General features: G+C 38.6%; 1 protein-coding gene across 3 annotated transcripts in view; it reads left to right on the top strand.

Annotated features, from left to right (window-relative positions):
* The window catches only part of LOC118413335 (calpain-9-like), a 41,213-nt gene extending 17,133 nt beyond the window's left edge, over nt 1-24,080 (top strand). The window contains exons 2-21 of one of the 3 annotated variants that reach the window (XM_035816667.1): nt 3,744-3,819; nt 4,499-4,634; nt 5,177-5,308; nt 6,231-6,411; nt 7,278-7,358; nt 7,833-7,906; nt 8,190-8,267; nt 10,871-11,037; nt 11,536-11,702; nt 12,203-12,307; nt 12,674-12,774; nt 14,655-14,703; nt 16,523-16,606; nt 17,251-17,308; nt 17,558-17,607; nt 18,264-18,332; nt 18,809-18,890; nt 20,151-20,267; nt 21,593-21,648; nt 22,484-24,080. In XM_035816667.1, coding sequence (XP_035672560.1) covers nt 3,744-3,819; nt 4,499-4,634; nt 5,177-5,308; nt 6,231-6,411; nt 7,278-7,358; nt 7,833-7,906; nt 8,190-8,267; nt 10,871-11,037; nt 11,536-11,702; nt 12,203-12,307; nt 12,674-12,774; nt 14,655-14,703; nt 16,523-16,606; nt 17,251-17,308; nt 17,558-17,607; nt 18,264-18,332; nt 18,809-18,890; nt 20,151-20,267; nt 21,593-21,648; nt 22,484-22,522 — 1,902 coding nt within the window. In that variant the 3' untranslated portion in view covers nt 22,523-24,080. Of the gene's footprint in view, nt 1-3,743; nt 3,820-4,498; nt 4,635-5,176; nt 5,309-6,230; nt 6,412-7,277; nt 7,359-7,832; nt 7,907-8,189; nt 8,268-10,870; nt 11,038-11,535; nt 11,703-12,202; nt 12,308-12,673; nt 12,775-14,654; nt 14,704-14,845; nt 14,895-16,522; nt 16,607-17,250; nt 17,309-17,557; nt 17,608-18,263; nt 18,333-18,808; nt 18,891-20,150; nt 20,268-20,467; nt 20,585-21,592; nt 21,649-22,483 lie in introns of all 3 variants that reach the window. The other 2 variants (XM_035816666.1, XM_035816665.1) reach the window with 2 other exon arrangements.
* The last annotated feature ends 237 nt before the right edge of the window (nt 24,081-24,317 follow it).

The following is a 24,317-nucleotide window of genomic DNA, read 5'->3' as shown; positions in this document are numbered from 1 at the left end:
GTAATCTCCAAGCAAATATTGAGGGTGAAAAATCTCAACCTTTTCTGGCGACCCCATTTCTTTGTGATACACAATCCTCTCATTTTGTGTGTCAGTAAAAAAACATCAATAACGCCAAACAACAACAACAACAGTGCCCAATTAGTCATACACGTGTATATACTGACCCTGACCTCTCATTGCAAATATTGTTGTCGATGATATGATGTTATATACTCCATTTTAGATATGTAAGTTATCCTACACCATGTACATACAAATGTTCTTTTTTTAAATTTGTATTGTTTATGTGTTTGTCAGCAGGGCTAGCCCTTTGTAATAGCCATAGGCTAGTTGGGCAGCCCTGGCTGTGTGTTCGGTGCAGCCAAACCAATAAATAAATAAATAAACAGTGCCCAAAACAACAACGGGACTGTAAGAAAACGTTACGATTTTCTCTCCCAACATCTGCTCGGAGATGACGTCACCCTTACGTGCCTGCGTGTATGTCACGCACGGCGTGGGGAGGTTGACCTTGTCGGTTGTTGACCTCGTCGGGAGATGCCCTTTGTAATGCCGTACACAGCGCAAGTATGTCGGGTCAAACTAAATATGGCAGGTTGTTTTTGTCCTGTCAAGTACTGTGCTTTGTGGTAAATAGACCCAACTATTCCATGTCGTGTGTGTGTGTGTGTGTCTGTGTGTGTGTGTCTGTGTGTCTCTCTCTCTGTGCGCGTGTGTGTCTGTATGTGTGGGTGTGTCTGTCTGTCTGTTTGTGTCAGTATGACTTCCAAACTTTGGATGGAAATGTGATGTTTTCCCCGTCTTTTTGATTGATTTTTAAGAAATAACATGTTAGTTAACATAGCACCCATACAAAATGATTTACACAATTGTTCCACAACAAAATTGAGATGATTCAATTTTGGACCCCTGGTGGTTTTCCTTGGTACTGCAGCTATTTGACATGCTATGGTCTTGATATGGTAACAGGTAGTTGTATGACGTAAAAATGATCTGGCATAGGTTTGGACCCACTAGCAGCGTGCTCTGGAACTGCAGGGTCATTTCATTTTTTAAAAAGGTTTATTGCAATTCAAATTTGTAATGTAAGAATGACAGTTTTGCAACATTTGCTTTCTTGATTCTTTAGAATATATATATCAGACATCCTAAAGAATATTCTACATCAAACCACTAGGTCCAATGTATGCTGATATTACGATAGAAGTATTCTTTTTAGCCATATTATAGGAAAGTTCCCTCGCTTTGAATATATGTCTAGTGTTGAAAAATTCATTTTTCTTATGAGCTTTGATCAAACGACATTATACAAACACATCTCAAGCTACATATTTAACATAACTAAGAAACGAGAAGAAGCCGAACAAATGTTTTAGATTAGTCTTAGAAACCATGTTTACTGCATTACTACCCTTTGTATCTATATGCCTGTACTTAGCCCGATAGGGCATGAATGTGCAATAAAGGCTATTATTATTATTATTATTATTATTATTACATTACACATGGAACACTGATATTACAGTAAATGTGGAACACTTCGAGTCTCCGATAGCTACTTAGGAAGCTTCATGTGCATGTTTTAAGTTAGTCTAGCGTTTGTCCTGAAGAGGATATTGCAAAGCTAGGCCTCCCTTTTCAGGTCAGTAGCCAAGAAGAGAACATAAACAGCATTGTTGGGAATTAGGCACTTAGTCTAGGAGACTTTTTGCACTTTTAAACACATCAAGGGTTCAACCAATCAGAGAAGCCCTTTAAAAAAACATGGAGAATTTAGGTTAAGTGACACTTACAACAAATCTCATTCATTGTTCAGACGAATGCATTGAAAACTGTGAGAAAAGTTGAGGGTCAACAAAGACTATATTAGGGCTAATTATTGTTAGCTTAGCTGCTATTGCAACATTTATACTGTAAACAGTCTTTCAATTGATATCTGACCACAAAGTTGAGCTTTAAAGTTTAACAACTTGCAATGTTGAAGTTTTTGTGGTGGATTAGTGTTTGCAACCTCTTAATTGACTTCAACGCAAACCTAAAACCACTTTGAAATACAAGAGTCTTCTACCCACCAACATTGTGCGTGAGCTCTTATTTCAACCATGAACTAAAAACTGCTGTGAACACTGCCATTTGCATTTTCTCACTACCACAAAAAGAAATCCCTGGGAACTTGAAAATGCATATTAATTTTTACAGTATAAGCTAATACCCGTTTATAAACACAGTGTTACTTTGGTCTGATTGGTACACACAACCTTAGCATGGTACAATTGCATTACCCTGCTTAGGTGGTCTCAGGACCGTCATGCTCTCATTACTTCAACAGTCAGGTTACAGGAGTTTTTAAAGGGGCATTCCACTCCTGACGGGAGTGTTATTTTCTGAGAGATATTAATTTTAGGAAGTAATAAATGCATACTACTTCACATTATACGATCAAGTACCCGCCAGTTGCTCCACGTGCCTCAAAAGCATTCAGTCTTCTACTAAACTCCCCAAGTACCCTCTAATTGAATTGATCCTATGGCTGAATACAATGCAAAACTTTTAGGTACGATTACAAAACTAATTTCAGGTTCGCTAAGAAATCTAGTCTTGTTCTTGTATTCTTTGCTATTTTATGAGGAATTTGCCTTCTCGGTGTGCTTAGCGAACCTCATTTATTCCGAAAATATGCACGATAAACAAATGCGTATAGGGAATGCATGGGAAGGGTCTGCATGGGTTTAGTGAGTGTCATATTGTTTTACAAAACACACATCGTGCAATTCATCCCAAGGTGAATTCCACAAAATCTGGCTGATTATGTATTCATTGTCACATTATCTATTGTAAAACAAGACTCCCTTCTGGAGTGGAATGCCCCTTTAAGGATATTAGGGTTAACTTTACTGTAATCAACGAAACAAAATTACATTCTTCTTAGCTAATGTTCCGAGCGACACAGACACCTGTGTAAAGAGGATAAAGCTAATTTTATCTATGAAAAGATTAGTTTAGATGGCTTATAACTGTAATTGATTTGAATTTGGTGCTCGTATTTTAATTCTTGAAGTTAAGGGAGAAAATTCAGTGTTTGTGGTAGTTTTAAGTTTTTGATGATCAGGTGACCATGAAAATGCATTAACATTAAACCACTGCGAAATTTCCACAGTATATCATACATAATATTTAAGTCTGTTGCTAACTTGCTAACAATACATGACATTGTACAATGTGTCCTGGGTTGGTGGTACCTACAATTAAAAAGTTAAAGTTAAAGTCCTTCCCGCGCCTGATGGCGCATAGGGCGGCGCCCATCTCCGTTTCAGAAGCCCTTGGGCCACACAACGCAATTACTACAGCAGGGGGCTAGTCCACTGGTAGTGGTGTGTGTTCAACTTCCATACTCTTTCCCGAATGCTGAGTGCTAAGCAGAGAAAGCAGCATGTACCATTTTTAAAGTCTTTGGTATGACTCGGCCTGGGATCGAACTCACGACCTACCGAATGCAAGGCGAACACTCTACCCACTAGGCCATTGCACCGGTGGTACCTACAATGCTACCATGATAATTCTTTCTGACAGACTGTGATCAATACCACTCATGAAAACTGATGAAAAACTGTCTCATTAGGTAACTAATCAATATTAACTTGATTCAACAGGTGGCTGGTTATAGCTTTTAATTCCTTGTAATATTAAAATGTGTATTTCGTAACTTAATTGGCTAACGCTGTAACTTTTTTGTATTGCAGGAGATAGTTGGGAATCCGGAGTTCATTGATGCATCAGAGGGAGCAAGCCGCTTCGATGTCTGCCAGGGATGTGTGGGTGAGTCTATTAATTATCAACTTCTTGTTCTGAATACATGACAAAGCAGAGAAGCAGTATAAAGGTATAACACTAGCCTGAACTTTTTTCCACCCCCTGGAATTTAGATGGAAATCCTGTTGAGCCTATATATAGGGGGTCTCGGGGCATGCTCCCTGTTATAATTGTAAAATGTAGACCCTCTGAAACGCTTATTTCCTGCATTTTGAGGGGTAAATTTTGATGGTAGACTCAGCTTGGTTCAATGGCATCTGTTAAGCTGAAAAAATCCACAGCTCACATGCAGAGGACAGAATGGGCAGCGGACCAAAGCTACCAACGGTACCTGTTCCCATGGTCGAAGTCACGTCCTCCCCCACTCAAGTTCACAATTGAAAGGGTCCTCAGGGGAATTCAAGAACTCGTTCCATGCAATGTTTAACCATGTGACCAAACAAACTTGATTCAAGCGTAACTAATCATTTTATTCTCTGAGGAATTATAATACCCCCTTCTGGAGTGGAATGCCCCTTCAGGTGCGAGCCTAGGATTACAAATTGAATACAAGAGATTTTTTCTGCATTTTAGCCACTAAGTCCTATACTATTTGTTGGTGTTGAGCGACTGTTTTGTCTATTCAGGAGCCCCACCTATCATATCAAAACAGAACTGCAACATTTCAGATTTTCTGTCATCACAGGTGACTGCTGGATGCTGGCTGCCACCGCCACCCTGGCCCAGAAGCCCTACTTGTTCAAGAGAGTTTGCTGTGAGGACAACTCCTACAGTGATGACTACTGCGGCGCCTTCCACTTCCGCTTCTGGCAGTATGGAGAGTACGTAAAAACAGCTGTTTTTTTTACCTTTAATACCTTGAAAAATGGCTGTAACGTTAGTTCACCTTTATCCGTGGGGTAACCTACAGATCCATCGTGTTGCTACACAGGGATATCAAGTTGATGGACGGTAGTTTCAAATTGTGATATTTTAAAAATATTGCAATTTGAAGCCATTATCTTTAGATATATTGTTCATAAAAAGAACAGATAAAGCTTATCCTACGGATAAAGGTGAACTAGCATTATTGTTTGTGGTCTGTGACCGTCTGTCTGTGTTTGTGTCTGTATTTCTTTTTATTTGTGGTTAAGAGCCTCCTGATGGATTGCAATTATATTTAGTATGTGGCTGATTGTTCATGTTCCCTTTGAACTGAGGGCAAATATATGGAACTGAGTGCCGTTAAACTTGAAATTGTAAAAGATAAGAACCATAAAACAAGAATATTGCAAGAAGTCAGGATTATGGTTGGTTTATATTATGATAAACGTGTACAGTAATGGTTGCAAGTCAACAGTTTTGCTGAATGTTATTATTACAGGTGGGTTGATGTGGTGATCGATGACCGGATCCCCATGGTGGTGTTTGACTGGGGAGACCCGCAGTACTTCAGTCTCCACTCCAACGACAAGAACGAGTTCTGGAGCGCCCTGCTGGAGAAGGCTTACGCTAAGTAAGTTAAACCACAATGTCTTTATAGCATCAAGTGATTTTGTGAGGGACCGCGTAGCGTAGCGCAGTGCGTAGCGCAGTGGGACCATGTTCGCCCCGTGACCGAGAGGTTGCAGGTTCGAATCCGCCTGACGTGTTACCGATCTTGTGCCCTTGGGAAAGGCACTTTACACGGCTTTCCTGACTATGTGAAAATGAGTACCTAGCTTTGGCTCACGGTGATTTACATCATTCACCCGGACGGGAGACCTGGCGCATATGAAAGGGTTTGTCACCCCATAAGGGGCGGTATAACCCCGTCGTGTGTAAACATGTGCGAACATGTGCGATCACGTCGACCGATGATGTATGTTCGTCTCACCGTATCTCTGTGGATCTGCCGCTACCAGCCCAAAGCTGCCTAGGCAGATCCGTGTAATGAGTTGTATCATTGTCAATAAATTTTGTGAGATCGTGTGGCCTAATCAGCAGCGCTTAATTTGGGCTTAGACCCATGGCCAAGAGGTCTTGGGTTCAAAACCTGTCACCGATCTTGTGCCCTTGGGAAAAGCACTTAACACGACTTTCCTCACTTCACTCAGGTGAAAAATGAGCACCTAGCTTCGGCTTGGGCCGTCCCTTGGACAGGACGATAAATGAAGGCCCTGTATTCTTTGAGTACGCTAAAGAACCCATCACACTTATCGAACATAGCAGGGGTCCTTCCCGATGCAAGTGGATGATACTTACAATTGGGGTACCTTGTACATGTGTAGTCATGCTATGATCATCATCATGGTGTAGCTTATATAATATGCATTGTATGGAAAAAAACATGTAAAAGTAAAAACTTATGTAAGTGTCAATTTCATGTACTATCACAGATGAACCTTAATATAAAATTATACAAAATGTAGTTAACCTAAATGAATGTATTTTTTCAGGCTCCATGGCTCCTATGAGTCACTGGAGGGAGGACACACCAGCGACGCTCTGGTTGACTTCACGGGAGGGATGACTGAGAGGTATGACACCACCGACCCCTCCAAGCTACCCGGCGACCTCTACAAGATCCTACAGAAGGCCTTCGAGAGGGGATCCACCATGGGGTGCAGTGGGATCAAGGTCAGTGTTGTGACGTGTAGCGTCAGTCATCTAATTCCTCACCAACCTGGGTACCATCTGGAGAGTAGACGCTCCTATGTTTGCTTCTAGCCAACACATTCAAACCTTTTGGTGGTAACAATGATTTAGTTAATGAGCGAATTAAGGAATGGCTTCTAGAGCACTCGTTTGATGACAACAGGACGGAGGGCTTTTTCGGTGTTCACAGTGGAACACCGCGGTTTGAACGAGCGCTTGAACCCATTCCATACAAATGTAATTCGCTCATGTGTAGGGACCAGTCAGCGCCCTCGTACAAAATTGGACGATTCCAGCCAAAATCAAGGAAGGCAATTATACAAAATGTGGTTGCCGACGTTATGAATTACATGAATAAGACAGAGTCACCCACAAAATACAGGAAATCAAAATTGGCTGCCTACATCTTATATGGGAGCAATTGCAGACCCTCCTCTTTATATATCTATCTCGGATGAAACATAAAGCTCTTGATATATCTATCTCAGATGGAACATAAAGCTGTTTGTCAATGAGGAGAGCCACATAGCACTTTAATGAACCCATCACACTCATTGAAAAGAGTTAAAATGTCTGTCCCAGTGTGACAGTGGATCAAACCTATCATTGTTTCTTAGTCTTATGTACATGTAGATTGTGTTCACAACTGGTGTGTTATACATTTAAGGCAGTTTACTGACAATACAGATTGAACAAAACACAAATGGACCTGTTAAATGTTCATTATTCTCTGTGGTTTCGAGACAAAAAATGCACCAGGTCCTATAAATATTACCAGAAACGATTATGACTCTCTTTTAAGTTGTGCTCGATGTTTTCATGATGAAGAGTTTGTTTTGTCCAATCAGGGAGGTTCCGCGGGTCTGGAGGCTATCCAGGACAACGGTCTGGTGCAGCAACACGCCTACAGCATCACGGGATTTGCAGAGGTAGGGCAAAGGTCAAAGGTCAAGGTCAAGGTCGTGATGCGACTGGAATTTTTCTTCGATACTAGAAAGTGGAATTTGGCAACGTTTTTGCAAAAATGCAGAACGTTTTCCCTGTGGCCTTTTACCAACCTACTCGCACACAATAGTATATTATAGGCTCGTATAGTATTGCGTGCGTATATTTTTGTAAGTGCGAGCTAAGAAATTGCACGTATTTACGATATACTAGTACACTCAATATATACCACTCCTACCCCAGTTCTAAGTACTGATTGGCTACAGACTGTAAAAGAATGATTGGCTACTGACAGAAAAATAACAGTCAGCAGCAAAAACAAAATGTTTTTCCTACCGGGAAAAACATAATGATATTATTGTTTGTACATGTAAGCCCTGCAGAAAGTTGTCAATAAAGATATGTTTGACGTTTTGATGTTACAAAGACGTTTTTTCACTGACTCCGTGACTCTGTAGGTTGAGGGAACCCAGCTGGTGCGAATCCGGAACCCCTGGGGCAAGACTGAATGGAAGGGTCCGTGGGGAGACCAGTAAGTGCTTTGTGTTCATTCCGATATGATATAGAAATTCAATGATGATAGCAATACCTACTAGTAGGCATTTTGGTCAAAAAGACAATATTCATAACTGATAGAAATCTGCAAGCATCGTTACAGTGATGACAGATGCAACTATTACGTGTAAAAATGTTGAGAGGCATTTTGCAATGATTTTACATGTCACTGTGAAAACACGAAACTAAACATTGCAAACATTTGAAGATTAAACAGTTACTGTATATTAAGGTGAACTAAAACTTGATTCTTGTGACAGATCCGATGAGTGGAATGGTGTGGATGAAGGTACCAAAGAGGAGCTTGGGATTGTCCAACGAGACGATGGTGAATTCTGGTACGGTCAACTGGAAATTTCTTTAACTTACTTTCCCTGTTTATCGTTCATTAATTTCATAAAGCACAATAAGAGGAGACTTGAATTGACAAAATCATACACGTCAGTACAAATATGGTCAGTTATCCAATTAAGGCTATCTTTTCAAAATTTTGCTTAGATTTTCACCCCTCTTCTCTTAAAAACATTGAAGTTAATCATTTTATGTACACTATTAATATAATGATGGTAGACTAAAGTCTTGGATGTGGAGTTCTAGATAACATAGGTGAGCCCCAGATGTCGACATTTAACTGACGAAAAAATTCCACTTTTTTAAGACACGTCAATCAAGGTTAGACTTCATTTGTCATTTAAAGCAAGTGGATATTAATTTCGAAACGGTCAATGATACAAAAAACTGATTCCACTATATATAGACATTTTTTCCTTTTGGGAAGGGCACTTAACACAACTTTCCTCACTTTGCTCCCAGTGTAGAAATAATGCACTTTGGTTAGGAGTTTTAAATGGCAGTGGAAGGAGAGGGATTTGCTTTCCAACACTGTGCTCTAGACACAGTGGGAAAGAATTCACTGCCCGTAACAGCTGGCTCAAATTGACTATGGCACTAACGCTTTTATTCGTGGGGAATTTTTTTTAACAGTGGACGGATGTCTGTTTCAATTCTGATGTTGTCAGATATTGCAATTTTAAACCACTGTCCGTCAATGTTGCATGTATAGGGTTGGCGGAAACGGCTGCCCGGTCGGTCGGCGGAAACGGCTGCCCGGTCCGGTCCGGAGGTTGGTTTTGGGGGTTTCGAGTATACCAAATGTAAACAAGTGGCTTGCTATCGCAGCAGTAATTTAAGTGCATTTCTCGTGTAGGCTGACCCTACAATTTACAGTAGCGCTAATATCGTAAACATTACCGTAATTTCGGAAATTCGAAAACACAAACACGGCGAAATTTCGAACTTTGTACACGTTTTCGGTGAACACCAGATTTCGGTGCTACCAGCTCATTAACGCTAATAAGGTCGATAATGAGCCGCGCCGTGTCCTCACCGTAAGAACTGATTTGCGCCTTGATCTTTTTTTCTTTTCAAAAATGTAATCCCCAACACTAGTTTTATATCTATATACTCTGGAATGGGAAACTATAGGTTGGATTGATTTGATTCATCGGAAGTTTTCGGCATTCCATGCAGCGCACATTAACGTTAGGTCGTTGACCCCAAATACGCAGTGCGTGTGGCCACATGGATATGTATGAGGCGCTTCTAATAGGGGACAGTAGTAAACTTAATTATTACTTGTTCTTCGGAATAGCTTTAGACAAATAAGATGTGGCTATTGATCAGAGTATGAGTCATTCGTGTTGAAGATTAATTGCTAACTAAGAATTTTTCTCGAGCCGACCGTGGCCACGTTGTTTATCGCGGTGTTATTTGGGCTCTAGCCGCTCTGCCGATCTGAGACTGGATGGGATTATGCTGACTTTCAGTGCTTTGACCACGAACACATTTATTAAATCCTTGGTTAAATCTTATCATTTCCGACATGTGAGAAGATAGTATCGGGATCAATCAAAGAATTGCTGTGGGGGAAATCTTCAGACACTGGTGAAATCACCATTTTCATCTTTCAAGAATTCAATGTTCGATGACAAGTTTGCTTACGAGGAGGAAAGACTACGGCGGAGCCGTTTTCGTGTGAAGTAACAAAATTATGTGAAAACATTGTACATAATTAATATATAATTGACTACATTAGTTTAAACCAGAACCTGACACAAAAAAACTGAATCCATGCGTTTGTAAATGTACATTTTAGTATTGATTTAACTAAATTTGAATTCTTTTACAGTTCTTAGAGATAGTTTCTCCTCGGACATGTCAGACAGCTCGGTGCGGTAGTGCTGTCAAAATTGATTGATTTTGTCGCTGGCGCCCGCGGCACATATGGTATACTAGATCAAAGGACCGCCACCCTGTACAACCTTGACGTAGCAAACTTCTGACGTTCTGTACTGGGGGACGTTCGAATAGTAGCAGCTGGGAATGGGACAATCTTACCAAGAAATGTCAAATTAATTTTTTTTCAAAAAATAAGTAATTTGGCCAGCTTCCTTTGAACATCTAGCAACATTACATCTAACAACCGTTATGGAATATTTAAGTAGGCATTTTGTTTACTTCACTTACACTACTGTATGCAATACTGGAAACCCCCAAAACCAACCTCAGGACCGAACCGGGCAGCGGTTTCCGCCGACCGACCGGGCAGCCGTTTCCGCCAACCCGCATGTATATCCCCAAATACCCTGTTTTTAAAAACAATAGTTATGGGTTGTCGATGATATGATGTTATATACTCCATTTTAGATGATATGTAAGTTATCCTACACCATGTACATACAAATGTTCTTTTTTTTAATTTGTATTGTTTATGTGTTTGTCAGCAGGGCTAGCCCTTTGTAATAGCCATAGGCTAGTTGGGCAGCCCTGGCTGTGTGTTCGGTGCAGCCAAACCAATAAATAAATGAAAATAGTTATGGGTTACCCTAGCTGTGGATAAAGGTGACCTAGCATTAATACCTGTGCCTTTTTCGCATCACAGGATGAGCTTCGAGGACTTTCTGACGTACTGGAAAAACATCGAGATCTGTAACCTGACGCCGGACTCCATGGGAGACGATGACGACGACAAGCTGAGGTGGAATGTCAACAACATGAACGGGCGATGGATCAAGAACGAGAGCGCCGGGGGATGCGCCAACTTCAGACGTGAGTGGCAGAAAGTCTTGCCTGTTGTTCTGTAGTTATAACTGAGTGTCTACAGTGTGAGATGTTTAGATCGCTTTGGATTCAATGTCAAATTTTGGACTATAGGCGATAGGCAAAGGAATTGACGTTGAATTGCCCGTGCTGAACTCCCCAGGTTGGTGTTCCGAGTGTGACCCAAATGAAGTACTGTAAATGCATTTAATTTGGCAGGGATTTTCTTTTGCGGGAGCGGAAAAATGGAGTTAGCGCCATAGACTATGGTCTCATACTATAATGGAAAAATGTTTGCGGTAGTTTTAAGTTCACGGTGAAGTGGTCACCATGAAAAACATAAAACCACTGAAAACATTTCTGCATTTACAGTACTTGGGATCACCTGAGCGGGTGCCAAACATTTTGACGGCAAGTTCCGACAGATGCCGAAGGTGTCAGAAGCAGAGTGTACCAGTTCAGAGCTGATGAGGGAAACTAAAACAGACAGTTTCTCTTCTACTTTAGAATCGTCGTTCGCCGCTAACCCGCAGTTCAAGGTGAACCTGACGGACGCTGACGACGGAGACGACGACGACATGGCGTCCTGTCTGGTCTCGCTCCTGCAGAAGGACAGGCGCAAACAGAAGCATCTTGGGAAGACCAACCTCTTCCTGGGGTTCTACATGTATGAGGTGGGTGGGATGTAGTTATCAACAGAATAACCAGGAGATGAATTTCTTACTATTAGATGATGTTGAAATGGTTCCTCTTTTCTATTGCTGTGCTGTTGGCATAAGAACCAAAAGCTAAGCTGCAGGTGCAAAGAGCTGATTTGGTTGCAATCTAAAGACTTGGTTGTGATTAACCAGTATCCTAATCATGAGTTGGGCAGGCTCTCTTTGTGTTGTAACAGAATGATAGTCATCGCTTCCACAGCGATTGTTGCCACTTTTACTATAATATAATATTGAACTTGTTTATATAAGCCACATGGCTTTTTTCTCCCCCCTTGCACGTTCTGTTGTATTCTATAATTTTCTGTATGTATCATTTTTTAAAGTGCAAAATAAAATCAATCAAATCAATCAATATTATCACTTCTACAATCATGGCTACATGTTCCTCACTAGCTATAGTGTCACTTCACTAACTTAAAGGCAACCACACATTATACAAATTTCTTTTTGCTCAGGCTAAAGGACGGAGCAAGCTGAAGCGGCGTGATGTCATGACTGAGGCACCGGTGGCCAGCTCTGGCAGCTACATCAACTACCGCGAACGCTCCGAGCACTTCAAGGTACGCACAAACCTGATTAATTGATTTAGCCAAGGAGTCTGTAAAAGCTTATCTAACCTAACAAATAATAGCAGACTTCAAGTTTTTTTTTAGGCAATACTAAGTAACAGTTGCTTTTTAAATCACTTATGGTTTTGTTACTTTTGCAAATTCAGGTCCAGGACTGTACTCCTCTGGTGACTGCTGTCTAATAGTAATTGTCAGGAAAGAGATTTTGATCTGAAAAATCACTGATTCTACCAGTAGAGGTCCCAATCTGTCAAGTAGGATTCTACCCTGGGTGCCAGACCAAGTGGCACCTTTTTTCTTTTTAAAGTGTAAATGTAAAATGTTTAATGTAATTGTTTTCTGGATTGCCCACCACAGGTTACTCCAGGTGAATACATCGTTCTCCCAACAACCTTCAACCCTAATGAAGAAGGGGAATTCATCTTGAGGGTCTTCACCGAGAAGGAAGCAACAGCCGAGTACGTCTTACATCATTGTGATATTTTCTTTATTGCGCTTCTATATAACGCCGTTCACCTTTATCCGAGGGGTAACCTATATCCGCCGTGACGGTTGCTTTCAGAATTGGTATTTAGAGATACGAAGTCGACCGACATTAGTTTCAACCTACAATTTTTTTAACACATTACACCTTCCGTCCAGTTGATATCCCTTGATACCATGTTCAACTTGGTAAACACAACGAATATATGTGGCTACCCTGCGGATAAAGGTGAACTAGCGTTATATACATTGTATGTGGTCATCATGCGATACTATGCAGACCCTTGCCCGTGGTCTACACAACAGACATTGGGAATGCTTGCTTGTGGTTTCCACTTTTGTTGGCATATTATAGCCTCTAACCAGCTGTCTGAGCCAATCTGAGAATTGCCTACATGTTTTCGTTGGGTATTGATTAAAGCTTATACTCTGATTGGCTCACAGCTGGTTAGAGGACACACCCATAAAAGTGGAAACCTCAGCCTGGTTTAGCAAAGCCTCCCCAATGTGAATTGTGTAAAGGCCTAGGGTGAGACTCCTTGCAATTGAATGACTGTTTTATTTTTGCTTTCAACATTTTAATGCTTTTCTTCCAACTAGATGTAGGTTTATTTTGTTTATTCATGTTAAATCTTACATTATTGCTTAGCTCTTAGACTAGTAGATATCATTTCACATTAATGATTGTCATCGGCTAGTGCTTTAAAAGTCATTGACATATATTTGAGCTACATTTTCATTATACTGTAATGGCTTTTACACTACTAGTGATTAGAATGCATTCTATTCTCAGCTGCGCATAGATTTTGCGCTGTCTGATGACTTAACAATATTTATATAAGACGTTGCTTTATATAGAAATTGTTTAACGCTTGTTTAATGCCTGTTAGCATGCAGTGCTTGAAAATACTACAGTATGATACCAATACTGCTGTTTTTGAATTCTCATTGCTTGACTATTATAATCTATGTGAGACCCTTCTTTTAGAAGCATCATGCTGGCAGAAGCATCACCATGAATGCCTCATGTTGCTATAATATGGTTTTGTTGCACACTTACACATGCTTTTGTTTGGAAACTCACAACACACAATTTTGTTGCTTTTAGCTTCAAAACTAAGCTTCCTAGTTTGTCCCTTATGATGCTGCTTGATTCATCACTGACCTTCTTTCTTTAACTCGTCCCAAGCTCCTTTTCATGCAATAACTGCCTGACCCACCTGGCTCCTTAGACCACTGGCCTGCCCGCTTCAACCTGGATATGGCATTTTTTCGTTATTGTCATCTATTTTGCCAAAGCATTGCTTCAGTAGGTTGGTTTGATTATTGTTGCTAAACGTTTCTGATTATGACATAGTGTCTTTTGAAACCTTTGTAAACTTATAGCGTTTGAAGTTGGAACTGTTGATATTTAAGGAGATATCACATCAATCTGTCACAAAAAAGTCACAAAATGGCATTATACAAATTACATGTAATATGTGCTATGTTAAGTGTTACAATGCATTTCTTGACCATATAATAATTCTAATTAACGTTGTACCCTGAAAATTTTAATTAACATTGTACCCTGAAAATATACCCTAAACTTGCTCCCAGTGAGGACCTGTCCTTCTATCCTGGGACAAGCATTTGCTTTTTGGGACAGATAAAATTTAACCTCATCCATCCATTGATGAAAATGTGTTTTCGCAAGCTTAAACTGAAATTAGCAACATGGGCCAAGGCCACAGAATCATGAGTGGGACATCAAAAAGTTTAAAGCAGGAGACAGCCAATATTCAGTTCAAGGTGGTCTTTGCTCTTTCTTACCTCACCTCCTAACTGACAATCCTACAAATCCGTTCTCTTTCAGTGAAATCGATGAAGGTGATGCAATCATCAAGCAAGACAAGCCCAAACCGGTAAAAAAACACACATAAAACATTAGCACAAAGGTCCAAGGACCGGGCGCACTCTGTCAATGCACAGTATTGAGAATATCGCTTGACCGAACTCTTTTGTTTCTCTTTGTTTTCTCTGTCATTTCACAAATGCATCATGCAGAGAGCAGGCGGATGACGACAAGATAGTCAAACAGGACAAGCCCAAACCGGTAACATCTCGCTATAAGAAAGAACCCAAACTTTTCTCTCATCACAATGCGACAAGTACTAAAAATACAATCAAATCTACTAATCTGTGTCCTCTTTTGATCAACTAATCAAATAACACTAACAAGGCTTTGATATGATTTAATGCATGAATAGCAGTGAATCATACACTTTTTAACAGTTAATCATATCACATTGTAAACTGTTCAAGTGGCACTCTGTGTAATAATTGCTAATTCAAATCTGCAGTTTTCAAAAGTTAAATGTTTGAGGTAACTCTAAGTTCACTTCATCCTAAGGCTTGGGAAACTATAACCCTGGATCACCTTTATCCGAAGGTAACCTATATCCGCTGTTGAGAAAACAGAGTATTTAGGGATATCAAGTCAATGGAGGCCCTAGGGTGGTTTCAAATCACAACATTTTGAAAATATTGCAAATTTGAAATGCCACAGTCTGTAGACTTGACCCCTACATTCCCTGACAACGTATATAGGTTGTCCCACGTATATAGGTGAACTAGTGTTACATGTATCTCACTTGTTTCTGAAAACAGGGTAATCAATAATATCAAGGAGACGGACATTGGTTTCAAGCTACGATATTTTGAAAGTATTGCAATTTGAAACCACTGTCCATTGACACGATATCCCTACATAACATTTTTAAAGACAACGGATATAGCTTACCTGCAGATACAGGTGAACTAGTGTTACATTGCTTTCACTAATTTTAAAATTGCTTTCATATGCCCTGTGAAGGCTTCAATGACAAAGCTTTCTATAGTTAACCTATACATTAACTTGAGGCAAATTTTAGAAATGACACAATTAACATTTACTAATTTCTTAACAGCTATTCTTCAGTATGTGCATCAAGTAACACAAACAACTGCTAGCTGAGCACTTCTTTTTAATGTTATCCCTTTAACTTAACAAGCACGACAATATTTTTGTGACATTTCCAAATCATCATTGGATGTAAATATTGCATCCTTTGAAACTTCGTTTCCATCCAAAAATTTTCGTCCTTCAAGAGTTTCTAAGTGAAACCCACGGTTTTAGAATTGACATCGGATTCCTTTAATACATACTAGACCCATTTACAAGAATCATAGAATGTGATCATTGATGCACAATAATCTCACAACTTCCATAAGGTCCATATGATATGTGTCTTGAATTCTTCTGACTCCTTTATGTCTAAGTGTGTGATTTTAGACTCGGTGAATCTAAGTCAATTTTAACCTTCGTGGTGATTTTTCCTATATAATTGTTCTGACATTTCCACCTATAGATGATGAATATTGTTGTAATCATTATTATATTATGTAATGATCATCACAGGTGCATGTACCTTAAAACTTATGATTTATATACATCATCGACTTTGATGTTGTTGATAGACTTAATATGTTGTAACCAATTTCATGAAACTGTTACAGTTGATTTACATAAACACAAAAATCTTTCGATATCCAAAAAATTGAAGCAGTTGAAGTTTAAGTTGTAAGAAAGATGCAGACAAAGAAATACTATCATGATAATAATGATCAATGATGAACAGAACATCTGTGTATTTATGTATAGCATTACATGAATGTTTTCTATGATTGTGACTATTCCATCAGCCTAAGGAAGAATGGAGCGACGAGAAGAAAGACAAGTTCCGCGCGTTCTTCGAGATGGTTGCTGGCCTTTCCGGTGATGACGAGGTATGACGTGTCAACATTTTTTTATAGGAATAGATATTTAGATGATATCTCTATGAAGGTTTGCCATCCAGGTAATAAGATAAGCCATAAAGTACTTGCCCAAATAACTGGATATGATTTTGGAAACAGTCAAATGTTACAGATGGCATCCACCATCATTCGTCAGTGACACTGATTTGAGAGAAACTGGTCTTTTATGCCCTAACTATGAATGCAAAAAAGGTGAGACAATATTGGGTTTCCACTAGGAAACAAGGTAAGACAAAGTCAGACTGAAGAAAATTTGGGTCTCAATTGGAAACAAAGGTAGGCCAAGATGGTAGCTTTATTGCATAACCATGCCTGAAGGCTGATTACATTAATTTTAGCATGCAACACAGTCACTGTGGTATACAACGTGTGCATACTAAAAAGGAAAATGAGACATACATGTGTGATGTAAGTGATTTAAAAGTGAAGGACAAGACAGTTGCTGTATTATATTAACATTAGTAAGGGGGTACAATATATTGTAGTAAAACACTAATCATTGGGAATGTCTGCTCTTTTAAAAATTATATTTTGTCTTACAATTTAGTGCGACTTTTAAACTGGCCACAATTTGAAATCCTAACTCCCTTTTCCCTTTTTCCCCACGCATACAGGAAGTGCCTGCCATTGATCCATTCGAACTGAAGAGTCTCTTTGACTGTATCTTCAAAGGTAAGAAATGAGCCGTATAAAATGTGCTATTGGTGTTGATGATATTTTATTGTACCCCCTATAGCCCTTCATATTAGTATACAACAAAATGAAACTGCTTCTGGTACATGTTACATAAGCTCTAGAATTTTAAATTTTGATGACATGATTGTATGTTACAAAATGGCTTTTAAATAAGTTAGTTTGATTTAGTTGAACAAGTAAGAAATGTATTTCTCCTGCATTTATTATGATTTTATTTTCACCCAGATCCCAGCCTGACCATTGATCTGTGCAAGGATGTCATCCAGATGTTTGATGTATCCTTATTAAGCTTAAACCGTGGCAGTGTGCAATTTTACAAATTTTGAAAGAACTATACTGAATATACTTAATGTCTTCTTAGTGCATATGATTAGAATATGATGTTAGAGAGATTCTGCATGGTACCAAAATGTAACTTCTTGTTTTCTTTTTCCAATTGTCTGAACTTAGGGCCGTGTGTACATGTAAACGAAATGCACAGGGGCAGGCACAGGTGGTTACATGTTAAGGCTTAGGCCCTGACCTGTATACCTGTACCTGTACAACTTGACAAAGTAAACTGTCAGTGGTTTTCATGGAGGACAGAGACATGAAAAAAACAACAGAATGTTAATTAGACTCTTGTGCAGCTGTTTTTTTTTAGAGAAACTCGAAACAAAGTTTCATTTTCATTATCAAGCATACAAAAATGTTTTCATCTTTTTCCAGTGTAAGAATAAAAGTGCTTAATTTTGATAATTGTGGTAAGACTTAAGTGTGAGTGTAAATACTTGTAAATACTAATCTTGTAATGTCAGTGTACACCATATTCAGGTATAGTAATCAGTACATTTTTTTTATTTGGACCAAATAAAGTTTTTCATTGTAATATAACCGGTACCCAGTACCAGTACACATCCATAGCACGAATGGTTCCTTAACTTTGTCCCAGGCGGATGGATCAGGGAAGATCGAGTATGAAGAGTTTGACGACATGTGGGACACTGTGGAACCTTGGCTGGTATGTAATCTCATGTGCGATTTATAAAGTTCCAATGTATTGAAAAATTATGAAGAGACTGTTTCTATTCACAACCACAATCTTATTTTCACAAACGTTTCGGTTGTGGTTGTGTAAAAAGAGACTCTCTTTACTCAGTGACATATTATATACCAACCTGTAATGCTAGTGCTGTGGGGGTACGCTATATACGACATTTAAAAAAAATTGGTATTTAGGGATAACGGACAATGATTTCAAACTGAGATATGTTGAAAACATTTGCAACCACTGTCCCTTGACTTGAAATCCCTAATGTAAGTAATACATACTCTAAAAACAAAGGAATTCGACATATGCATTACCCTTCGGATAAAGGGGAACTGGTGACAGGTATATACATGTATATGTAGTATCATATTTTACTATATTCAAGATATATTACTGAATGACTTATGTATATTTGAAAACATTTTCTAATGTCTTGTTTTCCATAGTCTGCCTTCAAGAACAGTGACTACGACAAGAGTGGGAAGCTGAGCGTGTACGAGTTGCAAGAAGCACTGGAGGACATTATTGGTATGGCACACTTTCAATGGCAAAAATTAATTATCTTAAGTTTTTAACATAAGGAGAAGAGTATTTCAAATGTTTGATTCTTAAACAGATGTTTTGTTGATGACGATATGATCATTTTTTTATTACCGTAACAATGTTAATCAATTGATAGCGATATGACTTGAAAATATTCTTGTTAATAGTCCATAATGTTAGTATCATTATCATATCTTTCTTCAGCAAATGTTATGCTTCTATATACTAGATTGTTATTATAACCATTACAGTAGGTAATCTGCAACTAGATTTCATGTTTTATTAGACTAAGTGCTTATCATGTCATGTCTCTTGGTCATTTAACTAAGTGGCAACATTTTCTATGTGAAGAGTCAAAGACTCAAAACTAGTTTATCCCAACTCCTGCAGTATTGCTGCTTTGGGTTGTTGAAATATGATATCATAAGACGTTAATAAGTAGTTTGTTAGTGCTATATAGAAACTGTAAGATGGTATATTACCGGTAGATATTTCAGGTCATAATTAAATCATCATAGAATATTTAAATCAGGGCTGTCCCCAGGATCCCATCCTTTTGTCCCAGGACAGAAATTTACTTGGGTAGGCAAAATTTCACCCCTTAGTCATCCTTCCAAACAATCTAAACTTCATGACAGAAAACGCTATCTGAATGAAAATTTTGGTCAGTTTGAATGCAAATTGAATGGAAATCAACAATTTGGGTTTCCCAAGCAATGAGAGGGATTAGGTGGAAATGAAATCAAAGCTGGACACAGCCCTGGTTCAAATGTAGACCAATTCACTGTGACCCAATAAGTGACAAATGGCATATCAAAAATTATGGTCATCTAACACATCATTGCCCAAATCTTGCCTTTTCTGTATGATCTCAGTGACGTCTGCATTCTTTGTGTGGTGTTATTTTTCATCTATTTAATGAGTTACAATCCCAGTTTTATAACGTACTGCTGCATAAACAAGGAACTTTCATTAAAGTGCTTGTCTTAAAAGTTTTAATGCATGATTTATCATAATATCACAATAATTATGTATCCGTGTTTATTACCCACAGAATCATTCATCTCTTATTCAGTAACTTTTTGTTCGTCCATATTAGCCAAAGTGCCTGAGTCATCTTGTTCTTTATTCCAGCGCCATAATACATCAAGAGTTTAACATCAAGTGTTGAAGATTTCGTCGCGTGGATTAACATCCGTACTAACCGTACACATTACCGTTAACCGCTTTCCCCCGTACACTCAGGTTTCTACATCCCCAAGCGCTTGCTGTGTAAGCTCGCTTTCCGCTACGTCGACGAAGACGGCCACATCAGTGGCGGAAACTTCCTGAGGATCGCCATGCGCCTCCACTGGCTGTGGAGTAAGTGCCAAACACTAGTTAGTCAGTGTGGGGTTGGGGGGAGGGGAGCGGCGACCTTGCTTGACCTTGAACATGGCTGAGCTGTCATTCAGTATTTAAAACCTTGAATGACAGTTTGTCATGAAGGTCGCGAAGCACGAGGGTCCGAACTACTTAGTGTGTTACGGAATTTTGCTAATTTTACACGGAACGAATCGCAGGTTTCACCATCCCTAAAAGGCTGCTGTGTCAGCTCGCTCGCCGTTACGTTGACGAGGAGGGCATGATCAGCGGCGGCGACTTCCTGCGCATAGCCATCCGCCTGACCAATCTGTGGAGTGAGTTGTTGGACAGGAAAAACTAAAACAGGCATACGGTGGCTTGGCGGGCTCATATTACAACACATATTTTACATTCGCACATCGGAGCTGACTTTTATAGGCTGGTTTACTGTTTAAACTGAGCATGCGTGGCAAGATGCATTGTGGGTAATATGTCAAAGTTGAAGTCCCTTGAGACATCAATAAAGAATGACAATCATGCATTAAGCTTTCCCTGTGATACCCCAGTAATCAAGGTTTCTAGAGGGAAAGAAAGAGAATAAAAAGAGACAAGAACTCAGGTTATTTAGGGCCTTCAGCTTTGACATATTACCCACAAAGCATCTTGTTGTGCATGAGCGGTTTATACCATGAACTAGCTTATTATCACTAGCATGCATGCTAGCGCTGTTCTTCATAAAACCTGCTAACATGTACCAAGCTAGGCAAATAGGCATGTGAGTTTTTGGGCTTCAAATTTGGTTACAGTATCCGCATTAATGCATTTTAATAGGCCAGCAGGGGTTATTTTTAGGGCTTCATAAGTTTTTAATTGGTGGCGCATTAAGTCCGAATCGGGCAAAGTTCAATTGCTAACCGCACTGCAAAGCCAAAGGAATTTTTTTCCTTAGAGTATGTGTAGTCAAATTACATGATCATAGTAAGAATTAAATTTTGTGCTATGGCTTTTAAAAACTGCTGGTTATGGCTATCTTTTAGATACAAAATTCAATGATGACTGGTGACTTTGAATATGGAAAGACATTGAGAGTTAAGGACAGCTATTTGAATATATTTTTCAATGTGAAGTTTCATGTGTCAATTGAGGGACATTTTTCTTTCAAATAAAATGTTTTCATTTGCATGATAATAATTTTCATTAATGATGATGAGGGTTATTTGATTTAGAAATATTCAGTGCCAATTCCAAACCCAAAGTGACCAGTCTTTTTTTGTCTTCAATATATAGCATGACTAAGTTTGTTTATATCTAAGTTTGTTTGTTTACGTCTTACTTTCCAACAGATCAACAATCAGGTGAGGCAGAGGATGATGGTGCCGGTGGCTTTGCCCTGAACATGGTATGTAACACCAGTTCACCTTTATCCGTGGGGTAACCTATATCCATTGTTTAAAAAAACACTTGGTATTAATAGATATTAAGTCTACGGGTGGTGGTTTCAAACTGCAAAATATGCAATATTTTCGAAATACAACATTTACAATTATATTCACTTTTAAACCGCTGTCCATTAAGTTTGATTAGACATGGTTTTTTAAAACAATGGATAATAGGTTACCCTGCAGATAAAGATGAGATAGCATTTTGAAATATCCTGTTTTTACCATACGTTTTCTGTAACTAATCCAAGACACTTCTATCAAGGGCTCGGAGACCTCGTAACTCCGTAACTTATTTTCTCTTAAAAAAAAAGTTTTGCCGATATTGTAGAGCATACAAAAAAGCTACAAAACGAGCCATTACATGCATCCCAAAATATTGGAAAGCAGACACTAAAGAGTGAAGTCTAAATCCATTTAGATTTTGTAATAAAGGTAACTTTGTTTGCCAAACTTCTTTTTTCTTTATCCGAATGAAAGCTCATCTGTGTTGGTAAATTCCATAGTGAACAGATTTAAACTTTGTTCCAACACAAAGAAAGAAACTCACCATAAATTTTCTTTTTTCTTTGTATCCCCCACCAGTTTTAGCGTAGCCCGGTATCCAGTGGTATTATAGCTCCCGAGTCTCTTCCGTCCTCTCTGCAAATATGTATTTGCGGAGAGGACAGAGGAGACTCGGGAACTATAATACGACTGGATACCATGGGCATATAGAGAATATCATCCATAATACATGTACATGATGTACTACAAACTGACATTTGTTGTTAATCTCTTTTGTCTTGTTTCCAGGGTGGACAGATTGGAGGACTGCTGGGAATGTTCATGTAATCTCCTTCCCGGGGTAGGCTGAGCACTGCAAAGGATGCTGGGAAGTAGCAGCTTTTAAATTCATGGCAAACTTTAAATGATACAATTTTCTGATTCACTGTTTGAGATCCAATAGACTGTCTATACAACGTAATTTTGCGTTTCAACATTCTTCAATGGTTCCTTAAAGAACGCGCAAAGATGCAAACTTAGAAGTATTGTAAGAGGTAAACTTAAAACTGGCTAGGAAGATATGATAATGCCTTGAACTAGACTTAAAGGATTTTAAAATACATTCCTATCTATATATTACACTATAGATATTCCTACTAAATCTATCTATCTGGTATACTTGGAAGTTGAAATTCTCATATTTGTGAAATCTGTTGTAAGTTGCTTTTGCAATGTATAAGGTCAGCAATAATATCAGTTGTAACTCATTGTACTAATATCAGTACTACATTGTTATGGAGAAATGATGTTATATGATATAACTGGAATATCACATATGCTAGGAGCTTAACATAATCTAACCAGGTGACTCAAAAAAATTAGAAGAAGTTTTACAAATACCTGAAAGATAGGATATATTATATACAGACACTTTTTTGTTATGATCACTTCTTTATCCTGAATAGGTTGATTCTGACTGTCCATCACAATTAACAGTTCAACCAATGACAGCACGGCATTTAGCAGTTTGACCAATGAGAGAGAAGATGTATGTCAGATGATTGCAGCTATAAGTTTTCATTTTGCTTTTCTACATTTTGACTGGTGGGTGGGCTATTGTATGGGTCTAATATTGCTTAGTAAGACGTAGATACTTTTATCACTGAATGTATTTCTAGTTTATTAACAGCAAAAAGTTGCACTTTAAGACTTTACCAAAGCATTAAATGTACTGAAAAATACTGTGTTTAAGGTTTAAAGATACACACTGGAAATATTGTTAATGGACGATGCTGAAAAAGATATAGGTCATGGGTGAAAAAGTCACATGGAGGGGAATTTGTACTCTTAGAAATAAAATAGGCAATATAGAGTATATGTATTGGTTGCACTGCATATGCACAGAGAGCACTTCTATAATATTTTGGTGCACATTCCAATTAACGTTATAGCAGACAAATAAAAGAGAAACACTTTTGTATTTGTTTTCTTTTTATCAAGGCCAAGGGTAAGACGACACTACCTTGCCAGAGTAGATCTAACTCATAAGTTCACCATACAGATTATTATACATAATACAGTCATGTACTATTATACGCTTGGTGTTAACTGTAAACTCTAAGCTCTTCGGTGTGCTGAGGCTCAATGTAACAACAGCGCCATCTGTTGACTGATTTGTATTATTACAGCATCGACTGAGGACAAGAATTTAGTAGTATACAATGCAGTGTACAGTGGCATACACACTACATAGTACTATACTACTGTTATTAAGCACATGGTATTGACAATTCACATGTAGTTCTTATATTGTTTGTGGTGTTATTATTCTATTGTTGCTCGTATTTCGTATGTAGTTTGAAGATATTCAGTACAAGAAATAAAGACAATTGTGGGATTTATACAACGTTACTTGCTTTATTATTATCATTATTATTACAGCAACGTGTACAAAAGGTTTATGAGATCCCCAACAGTATATAGACGGTTAAGATAAGTTTACTGAGAAGTTACACCAAATCTTAAAAGTTACTTTGACGTTATGAACTTAATAAATTTCATAGAAAAGGCAACTTAGTACCTTTCTTTTCTGTCAAACATTGAAATACACAACGCCCGAACTTCGATCGAACGAAACGCAACA

The sequence above is a fragment of the Branchiostoma floridae genome, chromosome 4, assembly GCF_000003815.2.
Source record: "Branchiostoma floridae strain S238N-H82 chromosome 4, Bfl_VNyyK, whole genome shotgun sequence".
NCBI lineage: Eukaryota > Metazoa > Chordata > Leptocardii > Amphioxiformes > Branchiostomatidae > Branchiostoma > Branchiostoma floridae.
Note: the sequence above shows the minus strand (reverse complement) of the source record. Positions and strands in the feature narration are given on the sequence as shown.